General features: G+C 45.5%; 1 protein-coding gene across 4 annotated transcripts in view; it reads left to right on the forward strand.

Annotated features, from left to right (window-relative positions):
- The window catches only part of ANTXR1 (ANTXR cell adhesion molecule 1), a 199109-nt gene extending 176316 nt beyond the window's left edge, over nucleotides 1–22793 (forward strand). For all 4 annotated transcript variants that reach the window (XM_045006867.1, XM_045006869.1, XM_045006868.1 and 1 more), the window contains exon 18: nucleotides 16621–22793. In XM_045006867.1, the coding sequence (XP_044862802.1) occupies nucleotides 16621–16893 (273 nt within the window). In that variant the 3' untranslated portion in view covers nucleotides 16894–22793. The remainder of the gene's footprint in view (nucleotides 1–16620) is intronic.
- The last annotated feature ends 1249 nt before the right edge of the window (nucleotides 22794–24042 follow it).

The raw sequence follows: 24042 nt of genomic DNA on the forward strand, positions 1-24042 counted from the left end.
AAGAGGCGTTCACCAACATAGCTGTCTGGAGGGGAAAATAAGGTTAGATTTCATATTCAGACCAAATATTCATAGACTTTAAGGCCAGAAGTGACCATCATGATCATCTTGTCTGACCTCCTGCACGTCACAGGCCACAGAACCTCACCCACCCACTTCTCTAATAACCTCTGGCTGAGTTACTGGAGTCCTCAAATCTTGATTTAAAGACTTCAAGTTACAAAGAATCCACCATTACCTCTAGTTCAAACCAGCAAGTAACCCAGGCCCCATGCTGCAGAGGAAGGCAAACCCCACCTCCAATACCAACCCAGGGTCTCTGTCAATCTGACTGGGGGGAAAATGCTTTCCCAACCCCAAGTAGGGTGTTCAGTTAGACCCTGAGCATGTGGGTGAGACCCACCATCATTATAGAGAAAATAAATAAATAAATAAATAATGTGGTAGAACTGTACTGCCTTATATTGTTTTTACATGTGGGAAGCATTCAGATATTATGGTGATGGACATCAATGTAAGTAGGTAGATAGATAGATGATAGATGATGGGGTGTCTGAGGATAGATTGATCGATTGATCAATAGATCTTCATCCAAACAATTTACCAGTTGAAATGACTAAGAACCAGGGAACAGTTCAGTGAATATTGGTATCATTATTATTTATTTATTTGTATGGAGGTAGTGCCCAGCAGCCCCACTCTTGGAGCAGAACCCCACTGTTCTAGGTGCTAATGGGTCTTTGTGCGTTGCTTACCCTACCATTCCGTTGGAGGCAGCCATGCTGTCCCATACTATAGGATTAAATAACTCCCTGTTTGGCTTGTGGTCACACTCGGGCAAGCACAAACCTCAGTGCTTCTGTGTCCATTATCAGTTTGTTAAATGCAAACCAAAAGCCGTGTTTATTTTAACATCCCGCTATTTGGTCTAAGCAGCATTTCCCACCATCACCAAACACACACACACATACACATGCCATCAGCTTTTCATGTTTGCTCACAGGACTGTTAAAACATTCTCCAGCTCTCTTGTGAAATAGCATGGTAAATTTCCCCAGACTTCTCCTTGTCATTCGATCTGACAGTTCCTTCCCTAGGAGATGTTGGCTTCTCCCTCTTCTGTGCAGCTGCAAAAAGAGCCAAAGTCCATTCTGGGATGAAAACTGCCATCTGGCTTTTCCCAATCACAGCCATGGTGAGAGAAATGTTGAACAATGAGTTCTCTTCTGCAGTGAGACACACAAAGAACTTCCTCAGCCTGTTAATTCACTTGGAATAAGGAGAAAGCTTGTGAAGTTGTCCATTGCACCGAATGATCACCTGATGTAAATGGATGCAGTCAACTGAGCATCTGTTTATACCAGCTAAGGACATGGCCAATTCTTTATCCTTTTATTAAGGGATGGGAGAATTGAACTCTAAAGTTAGGCTCACAGAACACATAAGGGACATGTGGAATACGTCTTTAGTGGGACTTGAACTAAATACCTTCTGAGATCAAATAAGCTCCAGTACCTGAGCTGAAAAAAGACTCTCCAGTGGCCATTTGTAGAAGCACCACATATATTTTCTCAGATACTAGCCCACTAGAGAGAGAGTCCATGGAATGGATGTGTGTTGCCAGATACTCATTGATATGAATTTCAGTCCTTTTTTTTTTAAATGCCTGGAATGCTGACCCTTCCAGATCAGTTTTTTAAGGGTGATTATTCCCCTCTACTTAGCAGCGGTGAGGCCACACCTGAAGTATTGTGTCCAGTTTGGGCCCCTCCCTACAGAAAGGATGTGGACAAATTGGAGAGTCCAGCGGAAGGCAATGAAAATGATTAGGAGGCTGGGGCACATGACTTACGAGGAGAGGCTGAGGGAACTGGGGTTATTTAGTCTGCAGAAGAGAAGAGTGAGGGGGGATTTGATAGCAGCCTTCAACTACCTGAAGGGGGGTTCCAAAGAGGATAGAGCTCGGCTGTTCTGTGGTGACAAATGACAGAACAAGAAGCAATGGTCTCAAGTTGCAGTCGGGGGAGGTCTAGGTTGGATATTAGGAAACACTATCTCACTAGGAGGGTGGTGAAGCATTGGAATGAGTTACCTAGGGAGGTGGTGGAATCTCCATCCTTAGAGGTTTTTAAGACCCGGCTTCACAAAGCCCTGGCTGGGATGAGTTAGTTGGTGTTGGTCCTGCTTTGAGCAGGGGATTGGACTAGATGACCTCCTGAGGTCTCTTTCAACCCTACTTTTCTGTGATTCTGTGATGGGTAGGTTTTGATGAATGTCTCGACTTGAAAAATGTTTGAAAAATAAGTTTTAAAATTGTCAAAATGTCCCATTTTGACATTTCGGAAACAACACATTCTGCTTTTCTGGTTCAAAATGACTTCTCCTTTTGAAATGTAAGCTAATTAGAGTTAAAAAAACTAAATATAAAAAATGGTCAACACTGAAATGAAACTTTTCAAAATTATCAGAACAAAATATTTCGACAGACCCCCCAAAATCATTTTGTTTTGTTTTTTAGTTCACAAAAAATTTGAAGATTTCAATTTTTTGTTCTGATTTGGGTTTGGAAATTTTTTGGAATCATTAAAATTTTCACAGGATGGCAAAACCATTTCCCACCCAAGCAGTAATCTATTATCTGGTGCGGTATATTAGAAGCACTGGGGATTGTGACGGTTCTGAGATTTTATACCATTGTATCTCACAAGCTCCTATGGAGCCATTTGTGATTTAGATGGGTGTAACTGAGATAAAAAAGAGGCTGGAATATGACTGTTCCATAACCATGAAATCACTCACTGCCTATGAGAATTAATTTAATTCTGCTAGTCTCTGAAACAGAGACATGGACATACTTAGCTCTGTTGTTAAGTAGGACAAGGTTGCAAGGATCTTTCATTTGATACCTTAAATCCACTGTACATATCCTGATCTTCAGTGGTGGTGAATACTCACAACCAGCCTGTGAAATCAGGCCATAAATACTCCTGGATACTTTCTGTAAGAGATCATTGGTTGAAACTTTCCTTTCCCCATCAACTGGCAGATTGCTGCCCTCCCCCCTAGAGATCGCTGTGTTTTATTGTTGCTCTATGAATCCAAAGTGTGATAGAAATGCAGAACATTATTAATAATAGAGTCCATTTCTTGAAATAATCTCCACTGGGGTTAAGTTTGCATTTTAATTACATTTTGAAAATCTAGTTGTGGTCACATTGGTCAGATACCCATGCAAACTCATCCACTGAAGTCAGTTGAATTACACCAGGGATTAATCTGAGTCATCGTGTTGGGATTATCTCTGAATAAAGAGCTCCAGATCTGCATGAGATATAAGATCTAGAAATATGAAGTGACTAGCAAAAAAGGAAAAGTCTCAACTTTTAAAAACAATCTCAACATTCATAATTTTGATGCCTGCATGAACAGAATACCAATGAGGCTAGCAGATCTAGCCGCAAGTCCTCCTGTGTAATTAGAAACGCTCTGTAGACAGGAAACAGCAGCTTACAAACTCGCTCGTATTCAGATGAGTAAATGACATCAGCATCTGTTGCCATTTTCCTTCCACCTCCCACCATACTCACGGGGGGATTTCTGCTGACTTAGCTCCTTTTCATATATTTTTGCAAAGTAGAAGCATTTATTGTTGTGTTTACACAGCTGAAGCTCACACAGCACATTCTGCCTTTATTCATGGATTCAGCAGGCATCAGTCTATATGGAGAACATGGCTGCTGGGTCTCAAAATGAAAGCACGTTCTAGCCTAAATTTGCCAGGGTTCCTTGCTTTCACTCCTTAGTCTTTCCGTACGACTTCTCCAAATCCAGGACCATGCTCCCTACTGCTTTACACAGTCAAGACATAGGGCAAATATTAACTAGCTCAGGTCCTGGAGCAGTAAGTCGTGCCAGCACATGCTTCAGCATGCACTGTACAAGCCTGTCTGGAACCCTGGGTAATTATTCAGCTTCACTGCTGCAGAACCTTGGCTAGGTAGATTAAGGCTAGCTCAGGGCTTGGCTACACTTGAAAGTTGCAGCGCTGGGAGTTACAGCGCTGGTCGTGCAGCTGTGCAGGAACAGTGCTGGTGTGTGGCCACACTCACAGCTACCAGCGCTGGTGTGTGGCCACATTTGCAGCATTTGCAGCGCTGTTGGGAGTGATGCATTATGGGCAGCTATCCCAGCGTTCAAGTGGCAGCAACGTGCTTTTCAAAAGAGGGGGGTGGAGTGGGGTCTAGTGTGACAGGGAGCGGGGGGAGAGAGAGAGAGTGGATTTTTGGAGCCAACACTGTGTGTTAGCTTCCTGCCTTGAAAAATCAGAAAATGTTTCCAACCCCTTAGTCTTAACTCTTAATTGCAAACAGCCTGCATCCAACACGACTCCCCGCTGTTTCACTCACTCCCTGCCTGCCTCTCATTTGATTGTTTACAGCCAGGTACAGATCGATCACAGCAAACAGGAGCTCTGTTTGTTTTTTAGATAAGCAGCACCGGCAACGGAGCTCCGCGGAGCTCCGAGTTCACAACAAAACAAAGAGAGGCTGCATAACAAAACAAAGAGAGTAATTTAGTTTAAAGCATTCTGGGATATCTCCTAATACCCTGGAGGCCAATTAAAGCGCTGGTGTGTGGCCACACTTGACGAGCAGCGCTGGATCACCAGCGCTGCACTCGTTATACCCCAACCAGACCAGGTGTACAGCCAGCGCTGCAGCCAGGGAGTTGCAGCGCTGGATGTGCCTTGCAGGTGTGGACAGTTACTAACTGCAGCGCTGGAAAGCCTCCACCAGCGCTGCAACTTTCAAGTGTAGCCAAGCCCTCAGATATGTCTGCTTGGGCTGCAGTCAAACTCCATGATTGCAGTGTAGACATACCCTGAGGCAAAGCACTGGAGCACATGCTTAAATCCATCTGTATTCAGAGAAGTGCTTATTGACACTGGGGGCTTGGCTACACTTACAAATTTGCAGCGCTGCAGCAGGGTGTGAAAACACACCCTCTCCAGCGCTGCAAATTGCGGTGCTGCAAAGCGCCAGTGTGGTCAAAGCCCCAGGGAGGTGGAGTACGGACAGCGCTGGGAGAGCTCTCTCCCAGCGCTGGTGCTTTGACTACACTTAGCGCTTCAAAGCGCTGCCACGGCAGCGCTTTGAAATGTAAGTGTAGCCAAAGCCTGGGATTTTCAACAGAGCCTAAGAGAGTTAGGTGCTCAACATCCCTAGCTTCTCTTAGGCTCATTTGAAAATCCCACCGTTAACAAACACTTTGCTGAACAGAGATCTACTTAAGCACGCCCTTAAAGTTAAGGTCATGCTAAAGTGCTTTGCTGAATTGGGGCCCAAGAAAGTAGTATTATAGCTATTGGATAGATGAGGCTGGGTCTTTATGCTTGGTGCAGCTGATGAAGTGGCGTAGGTTGGTGCTAGAGTGCTCCAAAGGGAACCCTAAGCAGGCCAGTGATCTAGCTCACAGAAAGGTACAGGTGAGTTGACCAAGGTCACATGATGAGTTCATGGTGGAGCTAGAATTAGAAGTCAGGAGTTAAATGCCAACTCTCTCAGTTCAACACCGAGAGCCCTAGACAACACTGCCTCTCTAACCTAGCAAGCAGTCATGTAGCATGATGAAAAGTAAAAGGAAAGCAGTGGTAAATGTGGCATTAAGAGCAACAGGACTTCAGTACTTAGCATTTATTGAGTCACAGCAGTGCTGCCTCAGAATGTTTCAGCATTCAATGGTATAAGCAGCTCATCTGAGATCCTGGGGATGCTCTCTTCTGTACTGAGACAGTATTCCAACTATGACATGAAAATATATTGCCAGCCTGCCTCAACCTGATTTCTGTTCCCTCCATGGTGATGTCATGTGGGTTCATTGACATTCTGAGAGTTAGATTCTGATCTCCTCCATGCCAGTTCAAATCCAAAGTCTTCAGAAGTCACTGGAGCTACTCCATATTTACACTGGGGTAACTGATCAGAAACTGGCATGAGAGCCACACACACAAAAAAAGTCATGACTCAAGACAAGGTAGCCCTAGTGCTTTGGCATTGCTATCCAGAGTCACCTCTGCATTGAAAGACACATGGCCTGGGATGTTCAGAAGGGGTCACCACTGACCTATCTGCTCCCAAATGAAGTCAATAAAACTTCTAGGCCAGTGCAGGAACCTTTTCAAAGTCCCATCTGCTGTATCCTAATTTGCTGCTATGGATGATGATATTATAATATCCAGTACTTCTATAGCAACTTTCATTCGAAGAGTCCGAAGCACTTTCTGGACTACTAAGTAAGCCTCACGTGCTTGTGAGGTAGGTAAGGGATATGGCTTTCTTCTCCATGGAATGGCAGCCACCACAGGGTTCCGTGCAGCATCTGTGCAACAGCACAGGGTAGTAATTTAGGATACAAAAGGAATAAGCAGCCCATACGTGATTGAGACATTGGGGAGACTTTAACTAGGCCAGATACGATGACCTGTATTGGAATTTTGCTAGCATGTGTTGGGGTAACATCCCTACAGTTATGAAAAGAGCCCTGGGTTTTAAAGGACTAAGGTATTCCAACACAGACACTCATAGAATCATAGAATATTAGGGTTGGAAGAGATCTCAGGAGGTCATCTGATCCAACCCCTTACTCAAAGCAGGACCAACACCAACTAAATCATCCCAGCCAAGGCTTTGTGAAGCCTGACCTTAAAAACCTCTAAGGATGGAGAGTCCACCACCTCCCTAGGGAACCCATTCCAGTGCTTCACCACCCTCCTACTGAAAAAGTTTTTCCTAATATCCAACCTAAACCTCCCCCACTTCAACTTGAGACCATTGCTTCTTGTTCTGTCATCTACCACTTCTGAGAACAGTCTAGCTCCATCCTCTTTGGAACTCCACTTCAGGTAGTTGAAGGCTGCTATCAGATCCCTCCTCACTCTTCTCTTCTGCAGACTAAATAACCCCAGTTCCCTCAGCCTCTCCTCGTAAGTCATGTGTCCCAGCCCCCTAATCATTTTGGTTGCCCTCCACTGGACTTTCTCCAATTTGTCCACATCCCTTCTGTAGTGGGGGGACCAAAACTGGATGCAATACTCCAGGTGTGGCCTCATCAGTGCTGAACAGAGGGGAATAATCACTTCCCTCAATCTGCTGGCAGTGCTCCTACTAATACAGCCCCATACACCATTAGCCTTCTTGTCAACAAGGGCACACTGCTGACTCATATCCAGTTTTTCATCCACTGTAATCCCAGGCTCCTTTTCTGCAGAACTGCTGCTTAGCCAGTCGGTCCCCAGCCTGTAGCGGTGCATGGGATTCTTCCGTCTTAAGTACAGGACTCTGTACTTATCCTTGTTGAACCTCATCAGATTTCTTTTGGTCCAATCCTCCAATTTGTCTAGGTCACTCTGGACCCTATCCCTACCCTCTATCATATCTACCTCTCCCCGCATCTTAGTGTCATCTGCGAACTTGCTGAGGGTGCAATCCATCCCATCATCCAGATCATTAATGAAGCTGTTGAACAAACCCAGCCCCAGAACCGACCCCTGGGGCACTCTGCTTAATACTGGCTGCCAACTGGACATTGAGCCGCTGATCACTACTCGTTGAGTCCGACAATCTAGCCAGCTTTCTATCCACCTTATAGTCCATTCATCCAATCCATACTATTTTAACTTGCTGGCAAGAATACTGTGGGAGACCGTATCAAAAGCTTTGCTAAAGTCAAGATATATCACGTCCACTGCTTTCCCCATATCCACAGAGCCAATTATCTCATCATAGAAGGCAATCAGATTGGTCAGGCATGACCTGCCCTTGGTGAATCCATGTTAACTGTTCCTGATCACCATCCTCTCCTCCAAGTGCTTCAAAATGGATTCCTTGAGGACCTGCTCCATGATTTTTCCGGGGATTGAAGTGAGGCTGACCAGTCTGTAGTTCCCCGGGTTCTCTTTTTTCCGTTTTTTAAATATGGGCACTATATTTGCCTTTTTCCAATCTTCCAGGACCTCCCCCGATAATCACAAATTTTCAGTGATAATGGCCAATGGCTCTGCAATCACATCAGCCAACTCCCTCAGCACCCTTGGATGCATTAGATCTGGACCCATGGACTTGTGCATGTCCAGCTTTTCTAAATAGTCCTTAACCTGTTCTTTCACCACTGAGGGCTGCTCACCTACCCACCATGCTGTGTTGCCCAGTGCAGCAGTCTGGGAGCTGCCCTTGTCTGTGAAGACCAAGGCAAAAAAACATTGAGTGAGTACTTCAGCTTTTTCCACATCACAGAATCATAGAATCATAGACTTTAAGGTCAGAAGGAACCATTATGATTGTCTAGTCTGACCTCCTGCACAACGCAGGCCACAGAATCTCACCCACCCACTCCTGTATCAAACCCCTAACCTGTGTCTGAGCTACTGAAGTCCTCAAATCATGGTATAAAGACTTCAAGGTGCAGAGAATCCTCCAGCAAGTGACCCATGCCCAACTCTGCAGAGGAAGGCAAAAAAACCCCAGGGCCTCTGCCAATCTGCCCTGGAGGAAAATTCCTTCCTGACCTCAAATATGGCGATCAGCTAAACCCTGAGCATGTGGGCAAGACTCACCCGCCAGCACCCAGGAAAGAATTCTCTGTAGTAACTCAGATCCCACCCCATCTAACATCCCATCATCTGTCACTAGGCTGCCTCCCCCATTCAGTAAGGGTCTCACACTTTCCCTGACCTTCTTCTTGTTGCTGACATACCTGTAGAAACCCTTCTTGTTACCCTTCACATCCCTTGCTAGCTGCAACTCCAATTGTGCCTTGGCCTTCCTGATTACACCCCTGCATGCTCAAGCAATATTTTTATACTCCTCTCTAATCATCTGTCCAAATTTCCACTTCTTGTAAGCTTCCTTTTTGAGTTTAAGCTCACCAAAGATTTCACTGGTTTCAGAGTAGCAGCCGTGTTAGTCTGTATCCGCAAAAAAAACAGGAGTACTTGTGGCACCTTAAAGACTAATAAAATAAAAAATAAATTTGTTAGTCTTTAAGGTGCCACAAGTACTCCTGTTTTTTTTAAAGATTTCACTGTTAAGCCAAGCTGGTTGCCCGCCATATTTGCTATTCTTTCTGCACATCAGGATGGTTTGTTCCCTGCACCCTCAATAAGGCTTCTTTAAAATACAGCCAGCTCTCCTGGACTCCTTGCTCCCTCATATTAGCCTCCCAGGGGATCCTACCCTTCAGTTCCCTAGGGGAGTCTAAGTCTTCTTTTCTAAAGTCTAGGGTCCGTAATTTGGTACTCCTTTCTTCCTTTTTTCAGGATCCTGAACTCAACCATCTCATGGTCACTGCTGCCTAGGTTGCCACCCACTTCTACTTCCCCTACCAATTCTTCCCTGTTTGTAAGCAGCAGGTCAAGAGGAGCACGGCCCCTAGTCGGTTCCTCTGGCACTTGTACCAGGAAGTTGTCCCCAACATGCTCCAAAAACTTCCTGGATTGTCTGTGCACCGCTGTATTGCTCTCCCAGCAGATGTCAGGGTGATTGAAGTCCCACATTAGAACCAGGGACTGTGATCTGGAGACTTCAGTTAGTTGTCCGAAGAAAGCCTTGTCTACCTCATCCTTCTGATCCGGTGATCTATAGCAGTCACCTATCATGACATCACCTTTGTTGCTCTCGCCTCTAAACTTAACCCAAAGACTCTCAACAGGCTTTTCTCCAGTTTCAAACTGGAGCTCTGAGCAATCATACCACTCCCATATCAGTAAGTGGCCATGAGAAAGTCTAAGGGAGTCAACTGATACCACATTGCCTGTGAATTTGGCCTCTTAACTAGTGGTTTGGAGCAAGAGGAGCTGCTCAACGGACATAGGAGACTGAGGAAAATAAACCTGGGTGGAAGGGTTCAAAATTCAAACTTTCCGGTGGGGTGCGGGGAGGAACAGGATGAAATTTGTAGTGAAAACATTATTCCATTTTTCAACTGGCTCTAATTGCAAAGGTGATCAGGGTTCAATTATCTTTTGACTGACCCACATGGGAGCCCAGGGAAATAGGAACCCCTCCCTGGCTCTCTGCGCAGCTTCCTCAGATCTTTGGCAGCTGTGTAGGCTTCAGGCCCACTGTCCCCCAGAGTGGGTGGAACCATCACTCTGCCCACCCAAGGCACCAGGTATCACAGAGGAGGAAGTAATTTCTGACTGGTATAGGCCAGTAGCCAACTTACTTCCTTCACTCCCCAGAGCATGGAGGAATCAGGGAGGGAATCATGCTTCTCTGAGGATTGAGTTATTCTCTGTAAAGTGACCATCTAGTGCTGAACTGGCAAAGAAACAAAATGGCTTTTAGGATCCAAGCCCGGGGTCTACACTTGACCCCGCTTGATCCAAAAGAATATCTGATGCCAGTAGTGTCCTAATCCACAGTGTGATTTGTGTTCTAGTCAGATCCACAAAACTATCACGTCGCCAAACTAAGTAACTCTGGGCAAAATAATCACGACCCATTATTTTCTGGCCCAGTTTCCCATTTTTTTTAAATAAATACTTCAACATAAATAAAGAAAATAAACAAAGACCATGCAAGTGATAGTCTGAAGCTGCTAAAGTTACATTGCAGGAGAGATGGAACCAGCACAAGGAAAACATTCTTATGGGTTTTTTTTCCCTGAAGAAAATTGGTTAATCTTGGGTTCTGACTTTCACTCACTCAGCAGGCCTGTCCCACAGTATTTACTTAAAATTGCAGCAAAGTGCATTAAAACAATGTTAAAGATGAGCCACCAACCTACAGAGAGAAAATAAAACCAAGGACACTATGATTTAAGACTGGGGCATGCTTGGTGTCCTCAATTCAGATGCTTCTTCTGCTTTATCATCTGGTGCCCCTTTGTTAGCTGGTGTTACAGATGCAGTAAAGATCTTTGCAAAAGAGAGTGCAATATTTCAGAGTAATGTCCTGGGTTTACTTCTATCCGGGGCAGGTCTTATAAATATTGGGCCTGATTCTCCATGCCCTAAACCGCACGCTGTCATTTATACACCAGATCAAAAGGGCAGTATCTCACGCCCTGGTGGCAGAGATGTACGGGTGTATCTCCATTTCAAGCTGGAGGCATCAATTCTGGCTTGAGGAGACATTCCCATACTAGTGCTGATCAAGCTAGCACACTACAAATAGAATGTATCCATGGCCGTGTGAGAGATTAGCTGCCCAGAGTATGTGTCCGGTGTCTCGGACGGCTCTGGGCTCAGGACAGCAAGCTCCTCCCCCAGCTTGCGCCACTGCTGCTATGCTCTATTTTTAGCATGCTAGCATGATCAGAGCTAGCGTGGGTATATCTCCTCGAGCTGGAGTTTGTGCTTCCAGCTTGAAGTGTAGACATTCCCTAAGGCTACATCTTCACTGTGGAGGAAGGGGCCTGATTCCCAGCTCGTGTAGATATACTCATGCTTGCTGTCACTGAGCTAACGCACCAAAAATAGTAGTGTAGCCACGGTAGCATGGGCACCATTGCTAGCCACCCAGAATACAAAGCCCCCTGAGCCCCATGGATATGAACTCGGGGTGGCTAGCCCATCCTGCCACTGCCCGTGCTACCACGGTTACACTGTTATTTTTAGCATGCTGGCTCAATGAAAGCTAGCATAGAGTATGTGTATGCAAGCTGGGAACAGGGCCGCCCGGGGGGGGGCAAGAGGGGCAATTTGCCCCAGGCCCCGAGCCCAGCAGGGGCCCTCACGAGAGTTTTTCGGGGCCTCTGGAGCGGGGTCCTTCACTCGCTCCGGGGGGCCCGGAAAACTCTTGCGGGGCCGGGCCCAGGAGCTTCTTCCGCTCCTGGTCTTCGCCAGTGGGGGGTCCGTCCGCTCCAGGGCGGAAGGACCCCCCGCCGGCGAATTACCGCCGAAGTGGGACCCGCCGCCGAAGTTCAGCTCGATCTTCGGCAGTAATTCGGTGGCGGGGGGCCCTTCCGTTTCGGGACCCGCTGGCGAAGTGCCCCGAAGACCCGTGGTGGGGGCCCCCCGCCGCCGAATTACCGCCGAAGACCGAGCTGAACTTCGGCTGCGGGTCCAGCTTCGGCGGTAATTCGGCAGCGGGGGGTCCCCGCCGCGGGTCTTCGGGGCACTTCACCGGCGGGTCCCGGAACGGAAGGGCCCCCCGCTGCCGAAGACCCCAGGCCCCCAGAATCCTTTGGGCGGCCCTGGCTGGGAAACCCCCCCACACCCAGCTCATAGTGTAAATGTAGCCTTAATGACAATGCATGGGGCAGGGGGGGAGGGGAAACAGGACTCCTTGTGTACTGTAATGCTGTAGGGCAAGTCTTTAAACAGGGTCACATTTGAGAACGGGCATGAACTAGTTTAAAACACTCACTGTGCACTGATGGCTCACTTCGCAGACCCACCATCAGGTGCGGCTCTAGCTTTTGTGCTGCCCCAAGCACAGCAGGCAGGCTGCCTTCGGTGGCTTGCCTGTGGGAGGTCCGCTGGTCCCGCGGTTTCAGCATACCCGACACCGAATTGCTGACGAATCCATGGGACCGGCAGAGCTCCCGCAGGCAAGCTGCTGAAGGCTGCCTGACTGCCGCCCTCACAGGGACTGGCAGGGCGCCCCCCGTGGCTTGCCGCCCTAGGCATGCGCTTGGAGCGCTGGTGCCTGGAGCCGCCGCTGCCCACCATTCAAGAAGAGCAAAGAGGCCACCTAGCTGATTTCAGCAGGTAGCCAGGGGTTTTGCCAAAAGGGTCTGGCCAAAGCCTTGCAAGCTTCACCAATCTCTTACCAGCAGATGGCCATTGCAGCCATGGTGTAGGTTAGAGCAGACTCGGGGTGTGCACTGTATGTGCAAGACAGTATATCTGCAACCCTGGTTTTCTTTTAGATGACCTCTGTTCACACAAAACAGGCTCTCCTCAACTGTGGGCCGTGCAGGGTATTTTATAGTCTCAGAGCAGAATCCACTTTCCTCTACTGCTCATCTAGGATTGAGACAGCTGTTTCTTAATATCCACAAACAATGATGATATCTTTGGCAGCGCACTTGCATAGAAGCTGTCTGAAGCTATTTTCACATCAGTCCCTTCCCCTCAGCCTCCACAGCCCATCAAATCCTCTCTCTCAGCCTTTCCAGCCTGCCATCGGAGCAGGAGGAGGGAGGAAATGGAACATTTTATTTCTGATTTATTGTTGGTACATGTATATCCAGCTACCCACTAGAAGGCATAAAAATTAAAGAGACAAACCCAGCAGTTGAAATAAAGAGACACTATCTGGCAGCCTGTGCCAGTGCAACGAAACAAACAGTTACCACTGAATTAAAATCTACGGCCTGATTGCCAAAGGTGCTAAGCACCCGCTCCTCCCATTGGACCAGACTGTCCCCAGTGGCAACTTGGCACCATGTGTGGTTGCATACTCCAATCTCATCTGGTAGCATTCACCACCACTGACCCCTTGTGTAAATGACTGCAAAAGATGTAGGGCACCAGAGCATGACACCCAGTTGCAGATGCTCAGCACTTTGGAAAAACAGGCCATTAGTATTTAAAAAATGCAAAGCGTCTGGAGTGGAGGGACATCTGATGCAAAACTTCCATGTAGCTTGCTTGCATTTGTTTTTGGGGATTCAGTGGTGTTTAGGGTCGGGGACTGAGAGTCAGGACTCCTGGATTCTAATCTTGCTTTATCAGCAATGTGATATGACGGTATGGACGAGCTGCTTATAACCCCTCTTCGACACTTTACTTGTCTGTAAAATGGGTATAATAAGACTACTCCATGGCACAGCGAGGGTTCAGAGCTCCTAATGTAGTTGCCTTAAATCCCACCACATTCCTGTGTGTTGGAACCACTCCCATCTGCCTGGGATCATTGTTCCGTTTGGCATCTTTTCACCAGCACTAACATTGACTTTGAAAAAGGAAAGAGAAAAACACAGAAAAGCAAAACACCCCCAGCCCCCCTCACCTTCTAGACCTCCCCCGTCCCCACACACCAACACCCTAACGGAAAACAAACTGTGGGCTCAGAAGCCCTCCAGTGTCTCTTTGTATGAGTTCATATCTGGAAGAATGAGCCTGTAATATAATAACTTGGATTCCAACAGTAGAGAATTTATTGTGGGATCTTTCACAGGTGGAAATTATTAGAGAAAGCTAAACAGCTTAGAGGGCAAAGGTTTTGTTTAAAATGCATAACAAACTGTAACTTAGCACCATTTTTATAGCAGAGCTACAGAAAGCAGTTTTTGGCTTCACATGGGCAGCAGACTAAGGAGACATTCTACTTAACAGTTTGTCTCTTTCAGTAAGGACACGGTACAAGCAACTAGCTTTGGTAAATAATACTCCCTCTCCTGTCCAGTTGGTAAATGGTTAGAAGCAGGACATGAGTGATATTTGATATAGATGCAAGATGCAAATTCCAGATTTCAAGCAGGGGGAGTGGGGGGAAGGCGTTTGGCTCTGGAGTTTTGTATCAGCCAAATGTAGTGGGGGACATTGGTAAAATTCTGAGCCAGAATTCTAATGGCAGCAGGAAAGGGGAAGCATGAACCATTGTTGCCAGGCCTTGAGATTTTATCATGAATCGTGTGATATTTGGTGTTTTTCTTAAAGCCCCAGCTGCTGGAGTCAGGTGATTGCATGAGAATCGCAGCTTTTGTTTTTTAAAAAGTTGGCTTCTAGCCCTCCTGCTTGCAGATAAAAGCTTGTAAATGTAACCCAAGTGTATCCCAAAGGTTCAGAAAGCAAATATAAACCCCCCCAAATATATCCCTCTCATTATTTTGAAGCTATCTCCTGATTCTGGGGGCTGACTTGTGCCTCAGTCTGGCCATATTGTTGAATCTATGATTTGACTTCTCAACCCATTTCTTCTCCCGGGCTTGTCTCTGTGGGATCAGTGTACTCAGACCAGGAATTACTTGTATTCTATAGCAGGGTCAGCAGGTTCCGTTGTCACCTGTGGCAGCTCTGTCGGCAGAATATACTCCAAAGACAAACTCTGAAGGGGAGAATTTTGCCTTAACTCTGCTAAAATGAAAGAGGTTGTGCAAAATCTATTACATCACATGATGGCACCAATTGTAAATTCAGGTCTAATCTCAGAGGCTTGCCACCCACGGTCTGTAGCACCTGTGTGTACAGATGTGGGGGGGGAGGGGAGTGGATACACTTCTAGCAAGATCTGACAGTTGAATCTGGCTTTTGCTCACAGCTGTCTTCCCTCTGGATTACACTGTAGGGGAATTCTTACTGGAGCTATTGGTCCACTGCTGAATAGTTGCACTGATTATTTCTCATCCTTTGGATGTGTTGGGAGAAAGCATGCCTGAACTCATAAGCAAATGTCTGGTATGAAACTGTAGCGACATCTGTGTAGTATTTTAATAGGGCTGCATCTGTTTTCATGGAGGGCAAGTGAGATCCCAGGGTGAATAGTGGTCATGCACACACCTGGACAGCTAGAATGAACCACTGTTAGCCAGACGTCTTCATGAGTGGACTGAGTTGATCATAAGGCTAACTGTCCCAAAAGCCTGCAGAGACACCTACAGATTAGCAGATGTGCCTGTTTATCTAGATATCCAGCCATAGTCATCGATATAGCCAGGATTGGTCTTGCCAAACTCTGTGGCCATGGGGTGGGCATTGTGGGAAGGAACAAATACAAAGCCATAGTACTCCTTTGCCCTGTTGGCATTCTAACCACCGGTGCCTCAGCCCTGGCTGACATTCATGCCTAAGGCCCTACCAAATTCACGCCCATGGAAAATGCGTCAGAGACCATGAAATCTGGTCTCCCCCAGGAAATCCGGTCTTTTCTGTGATTTTACTCCATACTATAAGGTAAAAGTATACAAAAGTACACCCCTAGTTCTGTGCTGCTGCTGCTGCTGGCGGCAGCACTGCCTGCATAGCTGGGCACCCGGCCAGCAGCTGCTGCTTTCCGGCTGCCCAGTTCTGAAGACAGCGCAGAAGGAAGGGTGGCAATTCCATCACCCCCCTCCAATAGATTTGCGACCCCCTTTTGGGTTGGGACCCCCAGTTTGAGAAACGCTGGCTTAAGGGCTTTACATGTTTATATGTTGCCACTTTTAAATACATATTCATATTTTGTTATAACACTGTGAAATTTAAGATTTAATTATCTGAAACCATGAAATTCAAGATTTTTAAAATTTTGTGATCATGAAATTTATGAAAATGGACCATGAATTTGGTAGGGCCCTATTCATGTCCCTTCACAGGACTTTATATGCTATGGCCGCTGGCTACAGGCACATGCTGGCTGCAATAGAATCAGCGAGCAGTGGTTGCAAGGATGGTTCTGTGTGCACTTTCACAATACCATGCGAGCTGGAGTCACGGATGCAGGGCTAGTCCATCCATGATTAGTCAATTTGCATTTGCTACCGCATGGTTCACTCCAGATGTGAATCCTTTTGGGTTTCTCAGAGCAGCCACACAAGGATTGGGTTAAGAATCTGGCCCATAAAGGGGCCTTGACTCCACAAAAATAAACGTAGACAGCTGATTTGTGAGTAGGAATACCACTGCACCCACCAGCAGGGCCCTGGGCTCCTACATCACCGCCACGCTCAATAACCTTTTTGTTTCTCTTTTAGGGCCGCTGTATCAATTTCACCCGAGTGAAGAATGCTGAGGCACCGCCGAAATACCCACTCAACCATGCACATCCACCCTCCTCTCCGCCCCCTGCCCCGATCTACAACCCTCCACCCCCTGCCCCGATCTATACCCCACCTCCTCCCAGTTCTCCCACTCCTCCCACCCCATCCCCATCATCCACTCTCCCTCCACTGCCCCCGCCTCCCCAGGCCCCGGCCCCCAACCGAGCCCCTCCTCCCTCCAGGCCCCCCCCTCGCCCTTCTGTCTAGGGGCTCAGCCTTGTCCCTCTCTCTTCCAGAAGCATTCGGAGGGCTCTTTCAGCAGTACTGTAACAAACCTGTCTTGGGGGGGGGGTTATAGGAAGTCTTTACATTCTGAAATGGGTGACAATAGAACAAACCACTTATTAGTCTTTTTATCTATTTATATATAATCCCACAATGCACCAGTCTCACCAACCAGCAAGGAGAGAAAATCCAGGGGGCTGCAAAAATGAGGCCACTGGAGAAACATAAATCACTAATGTTCACTTCAGCCCTCCCATCCTCTGTGATTTACCACAGTGATCCTGGAAGAAATTGGAAATTAGACTAGCTCTTAGAAAATTCAGAGACTGCAGGGCAATCCTCCACAGTGAAGGGCCCAGGTGAAAGCTTCCTACAGACCATGTGGACATCACAATGGGCTACTTTGCCATGACTGCGTGAGTTCTCTTCTTGTTGCAGTGCTTCAGATTAATATGGAGAGATGATTATTTCTCACATGCATGCGAACAGCAGGATAAGATAATGAGGAGTGTTAGATCTTGGATTTTTAATCTGAAAAAAAAAAGAAAAAAAAAAAAGCAGCCATCCCAATGGACTTTGTTCTGGAGAATGAACGGGGCCATCATCCTTTAGTTCCCAGGAGGGTGTTGGAGTAGATGTCTGGTGTATGGATTTGTGTATGTTGTTATGTGGAAGTGTGGGTGAACGAGGCTGAAGTACTACTAGAAAAATGAATTACATGTAAAATAAAAAGAAAACCCACAGGAGGGCTCCAACCCCACACTTGAAGAAGAAGAGTTAATGAAAGATCAGCCTTCCATGTTCTCACCAGGCTGTAGGGGTCTGGAGACCACTGAGCAAAGGAGCCTGTGGAAGAGAAGGTTGAAAGAAGAGTCGTTACACTACGCTTAGCTAACGGTGCCTGTCTGATGAGTGCAGCAGAGTAATTCAGTGACCGTTTCCATTTTTAAATGAAGGTTTCTGAAACAGCTGACGTGGGAATGAGTGGTTGGTTCTATTCAGTTTTTTAAAAAAAACTGCAATGCACTTAGGCTTCATAAATCCTGTAATTGTCATCAGTTTCACAGAATCTCACCGCTGCCTCTTTTGTTTGTAAATTGCCCCCTTCCGCCTTACCAACTTCTCTGCTTTGATTTTTGTTTTCCTTTCTTTAATAAGCACTGAATGTCTCCCATACACTTTGTCAAAGGGACACAGTGTGGCTACACCTTTCTCTTGTCACTTCCATTATCAGTTGTTGGCCAAGGCGAAGTCATGCACAAAGTTGCCTGAGATGGGAATCAGTCTTCCAAGAAATGCACTGGCTGCATTTCTCCATGTTTTTTCCTTCTTTTTATTTTTTTCCCAGTGGGACCCTCCCCTCATAGTTTACAATACTGCGTATGTACACGTTTTAACCTATAGTAAACTTCCTGAGCACCTGCCTTTGTAACACAGTGCTGAAATAGACAAGATCAAGATTAAAGTCAAACCTCTGCCTCCCTAGTTTACTTTTACAATCAGCTCCCATGACATGAATATCTCCTTGGAAATTGCCGCATCATAAAGACAAATCATCTTTGTAGCTACAATTCTGTGAATATCGAAGGGTTTTCATACTCATAAAGCAGGTGGTTTCAACCACAGATACGCTTTGCCAAGTAGTTACTCCAGTGTTGTTGGAAATATTGCTTTCCTAGGGGAAAAGGCTATTCAAGAAAGAGGAACAGAGCAGATATAAAGATGAAGACCCAGTCAAGGAACGAACTGGGATATCTTTTGTCAGGGACCTTTATAAACAGTCCCTTTCTATCAGGCTCAGATTCAGCCCAGTTGGCACTCACCAACCCTTTGGTCAGTGTGTCTTATGTCATATGGAACAAATGACTTCATACAGGGATCACAATGGCTCTGAGGTCTGCAGCCATGTGCGAGCTGTTCTGTGAAAGGGCCGATGTATCCACCATCACAACTGTTTGGTCTGCAGGCAGCACAGAGCAGTCCCCACTTTTGACATTCACTGGGTTAGACACTACTCAGACTGTAGCAGGTACTGGCCACAGTCGGTTCGACTAGATGACGTTAGGATTGTCAAGTGGGACTGGAAATCTTGGAAAGCCCTTCAAAGGTTTGGTTGGACTTCCCCTTGAGATGGATGCCATCTAGTTAAATAGCTGAAGATGGAAAGTGTAATAACGTCCTGTGGGATTAATAGATATTTCTCTTAACAGATCCTCAACGGTACAAAAAAGTTTGGAAAGAAAATTATTTTTTCACCAATGACATTAAGAATATCTTTTTTTAGTGTCAACCAGTAAATCAGAAGAACTGCTGGGATAAATTAGTTTACTACTCTAAGACAAAAGTAGTGTTTGCAGATTCCTATAAAAACTTCTTTACCACAATTTAAGAGGAAAAAAAAAACCAAAAAACAAACTTAAACAGAGTAACAGAAAAGCTCAATCAGGCCAGAAAAAAATAATTTTAATGTATCCCTGTACTACAGTCCTTCTCATGAGTAAAAACAAACTCCAAATTGTCGTTGTATATATTGTTATTGCATGCTTACCATATGTTAGATGGAAGCATTTCCTATCCAGTGTGGATAAAAGAACATTTTTCAAGTTGTAGTAAATTATTATAAAGCCAATGATATTTCATGGCATGTTATTGTATCAAGCTGTGCTTGTTGTATTTTTGTTCTTTATGTTTGTATTGCTTTTTATAAATGTACAAATATTTCCTGTAGTGACGAGTACCTGCTTTACATAGCATTAATTGAACTACAAGGACTATGGGCTATATACGCCCCTCGATCCATTGAATGGGAGTTATGCACATGGATCTAGGGTAGTGTATAGCCATACTGCAGTGGGTGTGTGGAGAAACACCTAGTGATAAGCAAATGCCTATTTTTTATTAACTGAACAGAGAATCATTAACTGGTTATCGACCAGTTATTTACTAGACATTGAACATGCAGGTTATTAACTGGACATAGAATCAGAGTGCCCACAGGTAATCTAAGTTACTTGTTTTCAGTAGACCCTGACCATATAAAACATACTCAGCAAAACCAGAGCAGATGTTGGCTAGCAGAATTTACCTCCAGTGTTGTATTTAAAATCAACCTATGGGTGCACAATTATGCAGGTTTGGAGCCTGGTGCCACCGAAGTCAATGGAAGTTCTGCAATTGACTTCAACAGGCACAGGACTACGGCCACATTTTCTGGGGCTGCAGTAGATTCATGTACTAAATCGAAAGGGACATGGCACAAACACCGACCTTTGTGCATGTATGCAGAGGACCATTTGTGTGTTCTGAAGAGGCTTTCAGCAGGTGCAAAACATCTAGGTGCACGCTTCTTTGCAGACATGTGCTCCTGCAAATGTGTGGCCCTAAGTTTCCAAAGAGATGGTCCTAAAGCTCTCAAATGAATTTTCCCAAAGGGGAGAAGATTTCTGATATCAGATGGTTCTTTAATCTGTAGCAACCTACATAAAATTTGGAGGCAGGAGCACAGATTGCAGGAGGGAAGCATTCAGAGAAGGCTTCAGGAAGTCAGCCTGTGTGCACATGACTGGAATGCTAGTGCAGTTTCAGCATCTCTGTAAATAGTTCTCTTAATAAAGGGCCAGTTTAGGTTTACAAACATGGATTCCTTTCATGTATTAGCCAGCATGTGATACACAAAACATAATCTAGCAGACAAAAGCATAACAAAATCCAATGGCAGGAAACTGAGGCCAGACAAATTCAGACTAGATATAAGGCACACATTTTTAACAGTGAGGGTAATTAACCATTAGAACAGTTTACTTAGGCATATGATGGATTGTCCATCACTAGAAGATGGAATGTCTTTCCTAAAGTTATGCCTTAGTTCAACCAGAAATGATGGACTTGATGCAGAAGTGACCAAGTGAAATTCTGCTGCCTGTTTTAGGCAGGAGGTCAGACTAGATGATTGGAAAGGTCCCCTTCTGACCTTAGAACCTGTGAATTTATGAAAGATCAGGTCCTAGGGAACCAGGCGGGTAGCTGCACTCATCTCTAAATTTCATTGTATTGCATTAATATGAAGAGAGAAAAGGAAATAACTAAGGTGCGGCAGGTGGAGAGATTGGGGAGAGGGAAGGGAGTAAAGGCACCTTTGCCAAAGCTAGAATCTGAATGGAAATTAAGACCAAAAGGACATATCTTCAACTGAGTGGGACTATGCTGATTGACATCAGCTGAGACTTGGGCCCCAAACTTGGGCCTAAAGTTAGACTCCTACATTTATATTTGGGCACCTTAGCAGAAGTGAGCTGAGTTTCCAAGGTGCTGAGCCCCCAGCAACCTCACTGAAATCCAGGGGAGTCACAAATGCAGGGCACTTTTGAAAATAAAATCGGACTCCTTTTGTTGAGGTGCCTAAATATGGAGTTAGGGGCCTATCAGAGAAAGGTGGCTGGAAGGAGACGCTGGAGAAATTCAGACAATAAGGTGGGAATTGATAATGATGAGAGTAATTAACAGGGAGGGTAATTAACCAGCAGAACAATTGATCCAGGATTAAGGTGGATTCTCCATCATTGGTCATTTTTAAATCAAGGTTGGATGTTTCTGTAAAAGATCTTCTGTAGGAACTATTTTGGGGAAGTTTTCTGGCTTGTGCAATACAGGAAGTCAGACTAGATGATCACAGTGGTCCTTTATGGCCTTGGAATCTGTGAACTTGTCTACATTCGAAATGCTACAGTGGCACTGCCGATGCTGATGGGAGGGGTTCTCCCATCAGTATAAGTAATCCACCTCCCAGAGAGGCAATAGCTAGGTTGATGGAAGAATTCTTCTGTCCACCTACCTCTGTCTGCACTGTGGTTAGCTTGATTTAACTACATTGCTCAGAGGCGTGGATTTTCCACACCCCTGAGCGATGTAGGTGAGTCAGCCTAACTTTGTAGTGTTGACCAGGCTTATGAAACTTTAGGCAACCAGGTTTGACAATGTTGGCCATAATTTCACATCGCCTTCCAGTGACAATTAATGCTATGCAAACAAGGTTGAATGAACTGGTGTACTGTATACAGACAAATGGTACCCTATGTATCCCCTCTCAATAGAACTTTCTTGTTGTACATATTACAAAGCTGTCATTCCAAACTAGCCAATTGAAGGCAAATGTTCATTACAGAACAAAAGGAAGGAGCCAAACGGTGAAACATCTGCTCTGCAGTTTCAACAGGAATTAGGGTTTCATTTTTTGTATTGTTTTTACCATTTGCACATGCAGAAATATAGAAGTAATAGAATTGGTCTTGATAGCAATGAACAGCTCTGAGTGATTTGCTCTGAATAGGACACTCAGGCCTGGGACTTATATTATTCTTTATTCATGTACATTTTTTATATTCAATGCTCTATGTCAATCTGTGTCCAACAGCCTGAAAGAAATATGCAGTAGCATTTGACGAGGATTAAGAACATTTCAAAATGCTGAAAAGTTACAAGCTGCTGCTGGCTGTAATTTGAAGCCTTTGTTCAAATTAGCCTTGTGATCTTCCAAATTCTCCAGATACTCCATGTCGTGTCAAAACATGTTCTGTCATCATTTAGATGATGGGGAGTTGGGGGGGGGGGGGCGGGGGAGTGGCAGGCTGTCTAGTTTCTTTGAGAACTCTAGCAGTGTTTGAGTCAAGAATATTGCTAATAGCTGGGGATGATGCAGCAGTGGAAAGGAAACATGGTTTATTTTTTGATATTGACTTCAGCGTTAATATCCCAGGACTGGTTGGAAGAAGACACTTAAGCCAGGTTTAAATGATGATGTTCTACTCCCTGTGTTTGTTGCATGTGTCATTTGTTAAATTCAGTGATTACCCTTGCTGATCTTGGTTATTATTAAAGAACTACATTAATTCATGCTTGTTTCCATATGTTGTGTTTACTAGACAAAGGCGAATGCGCTAGGAGAAAAGCAGGGGAACCTGCTCCATGTAAAACTTCCCTTTCCTCAGTGTGGATTACCAGTGTTCTGCTATTGTGGGTTTCTAATAGAATATTTCCTTCCATGGAGGAAATGAAGGGAGATTGATGAAGATGGACGCATAAGTGGCATGACAAAGGCCCCAATTCAGCAAACCATGTAAGCACAGGCATAAATTTAAGAATGTGCTTGTGTCCTGTTGACCTCAATGAGTATGTCTACACTGCAAATGAAGGTGGGCTTGCGTTTAATCGAGCTAGCGTGGGTAACAATGGTAGTATAGACATGATAGTACAGACTTCAGCATGGGCCAGCAACCCAAGTACGTACCCAGGGTCCCTGACGGGCTTGTATTCAGGCAGCTAACCTGTACTAAAGCCCACGCCCAACCATGTCTACACTAGATTAAAGTTAGCATGGGTGTGCTATAATAGCACCTCTGTTTGCACTGTAGACAAACCCAAATGGGACGTAGGCAATGTGCCGAAGTGTTTTGCTGAAACAAGGAGCCCTCGTGTGCAAATGGGAGCTTGCAAATTGACAAGCCACAACATTCTTTGCCAAATGTGTCTCTCCATCTGTCTTGTCGCCAGCATTGAATTTGCTAGGAACATGCAAACATTCTCCTGATCCATTCAGCAGGGTGGAATGCTCCAGGTTGTGTGCTGCACCTCATTGCAGACTACCTGCCTGAACCAGTTTTCCAACCCACCTATCCATTCGGATCCTCCTAAAGACTCACTTTTGCCACAATGTCCACAACAATGAATTAAAAGCTCTGCCAGCTTTTCCAGTGCAACTTCTATTCAATACAGCCAGCCTTTCATACTGCAAATTCCTTGGGACAGGAATTGCCTCTATGTTGTGTCCTGTACAGTGCTGAGTACGTACACACACGCGCACACCCTGCCATTGCTTAACAAATAGCACCCAATATACTGGAATCTGACAGCCTCTCCTTCTGAGTCCTCTGTTTTGGGGTTCCCTTCCCAACCTGAGCCACCAAAACCCTGATTTTCTGAGGTGCTGAGGATCCCCCTGCTCTCACTGAAATCTTCAGAAAATCAGGCCTTAGGTGTCTCACATAGGAACTCAAAAATAGGGCATCCAAAATCAGTAGCCATCCCTGAAAACGTGGGCTCTGGCTGGGCTTCTATGGCCTACCCCCAACTTCCTTC

This window comes from Mauremys mutica, chromosome 2, assembly GCF_020497125.1.
Source record: "Mauremys mutica isolate MM-2020 ecotype Southern chromosome 2, ASM2049712v1, whole genome shotgun sequence".
NCBI lineage: Eukaryota > Metazoa > Chordata > Testudines > Geoemydidae > Mauremys > Mauremys mutica.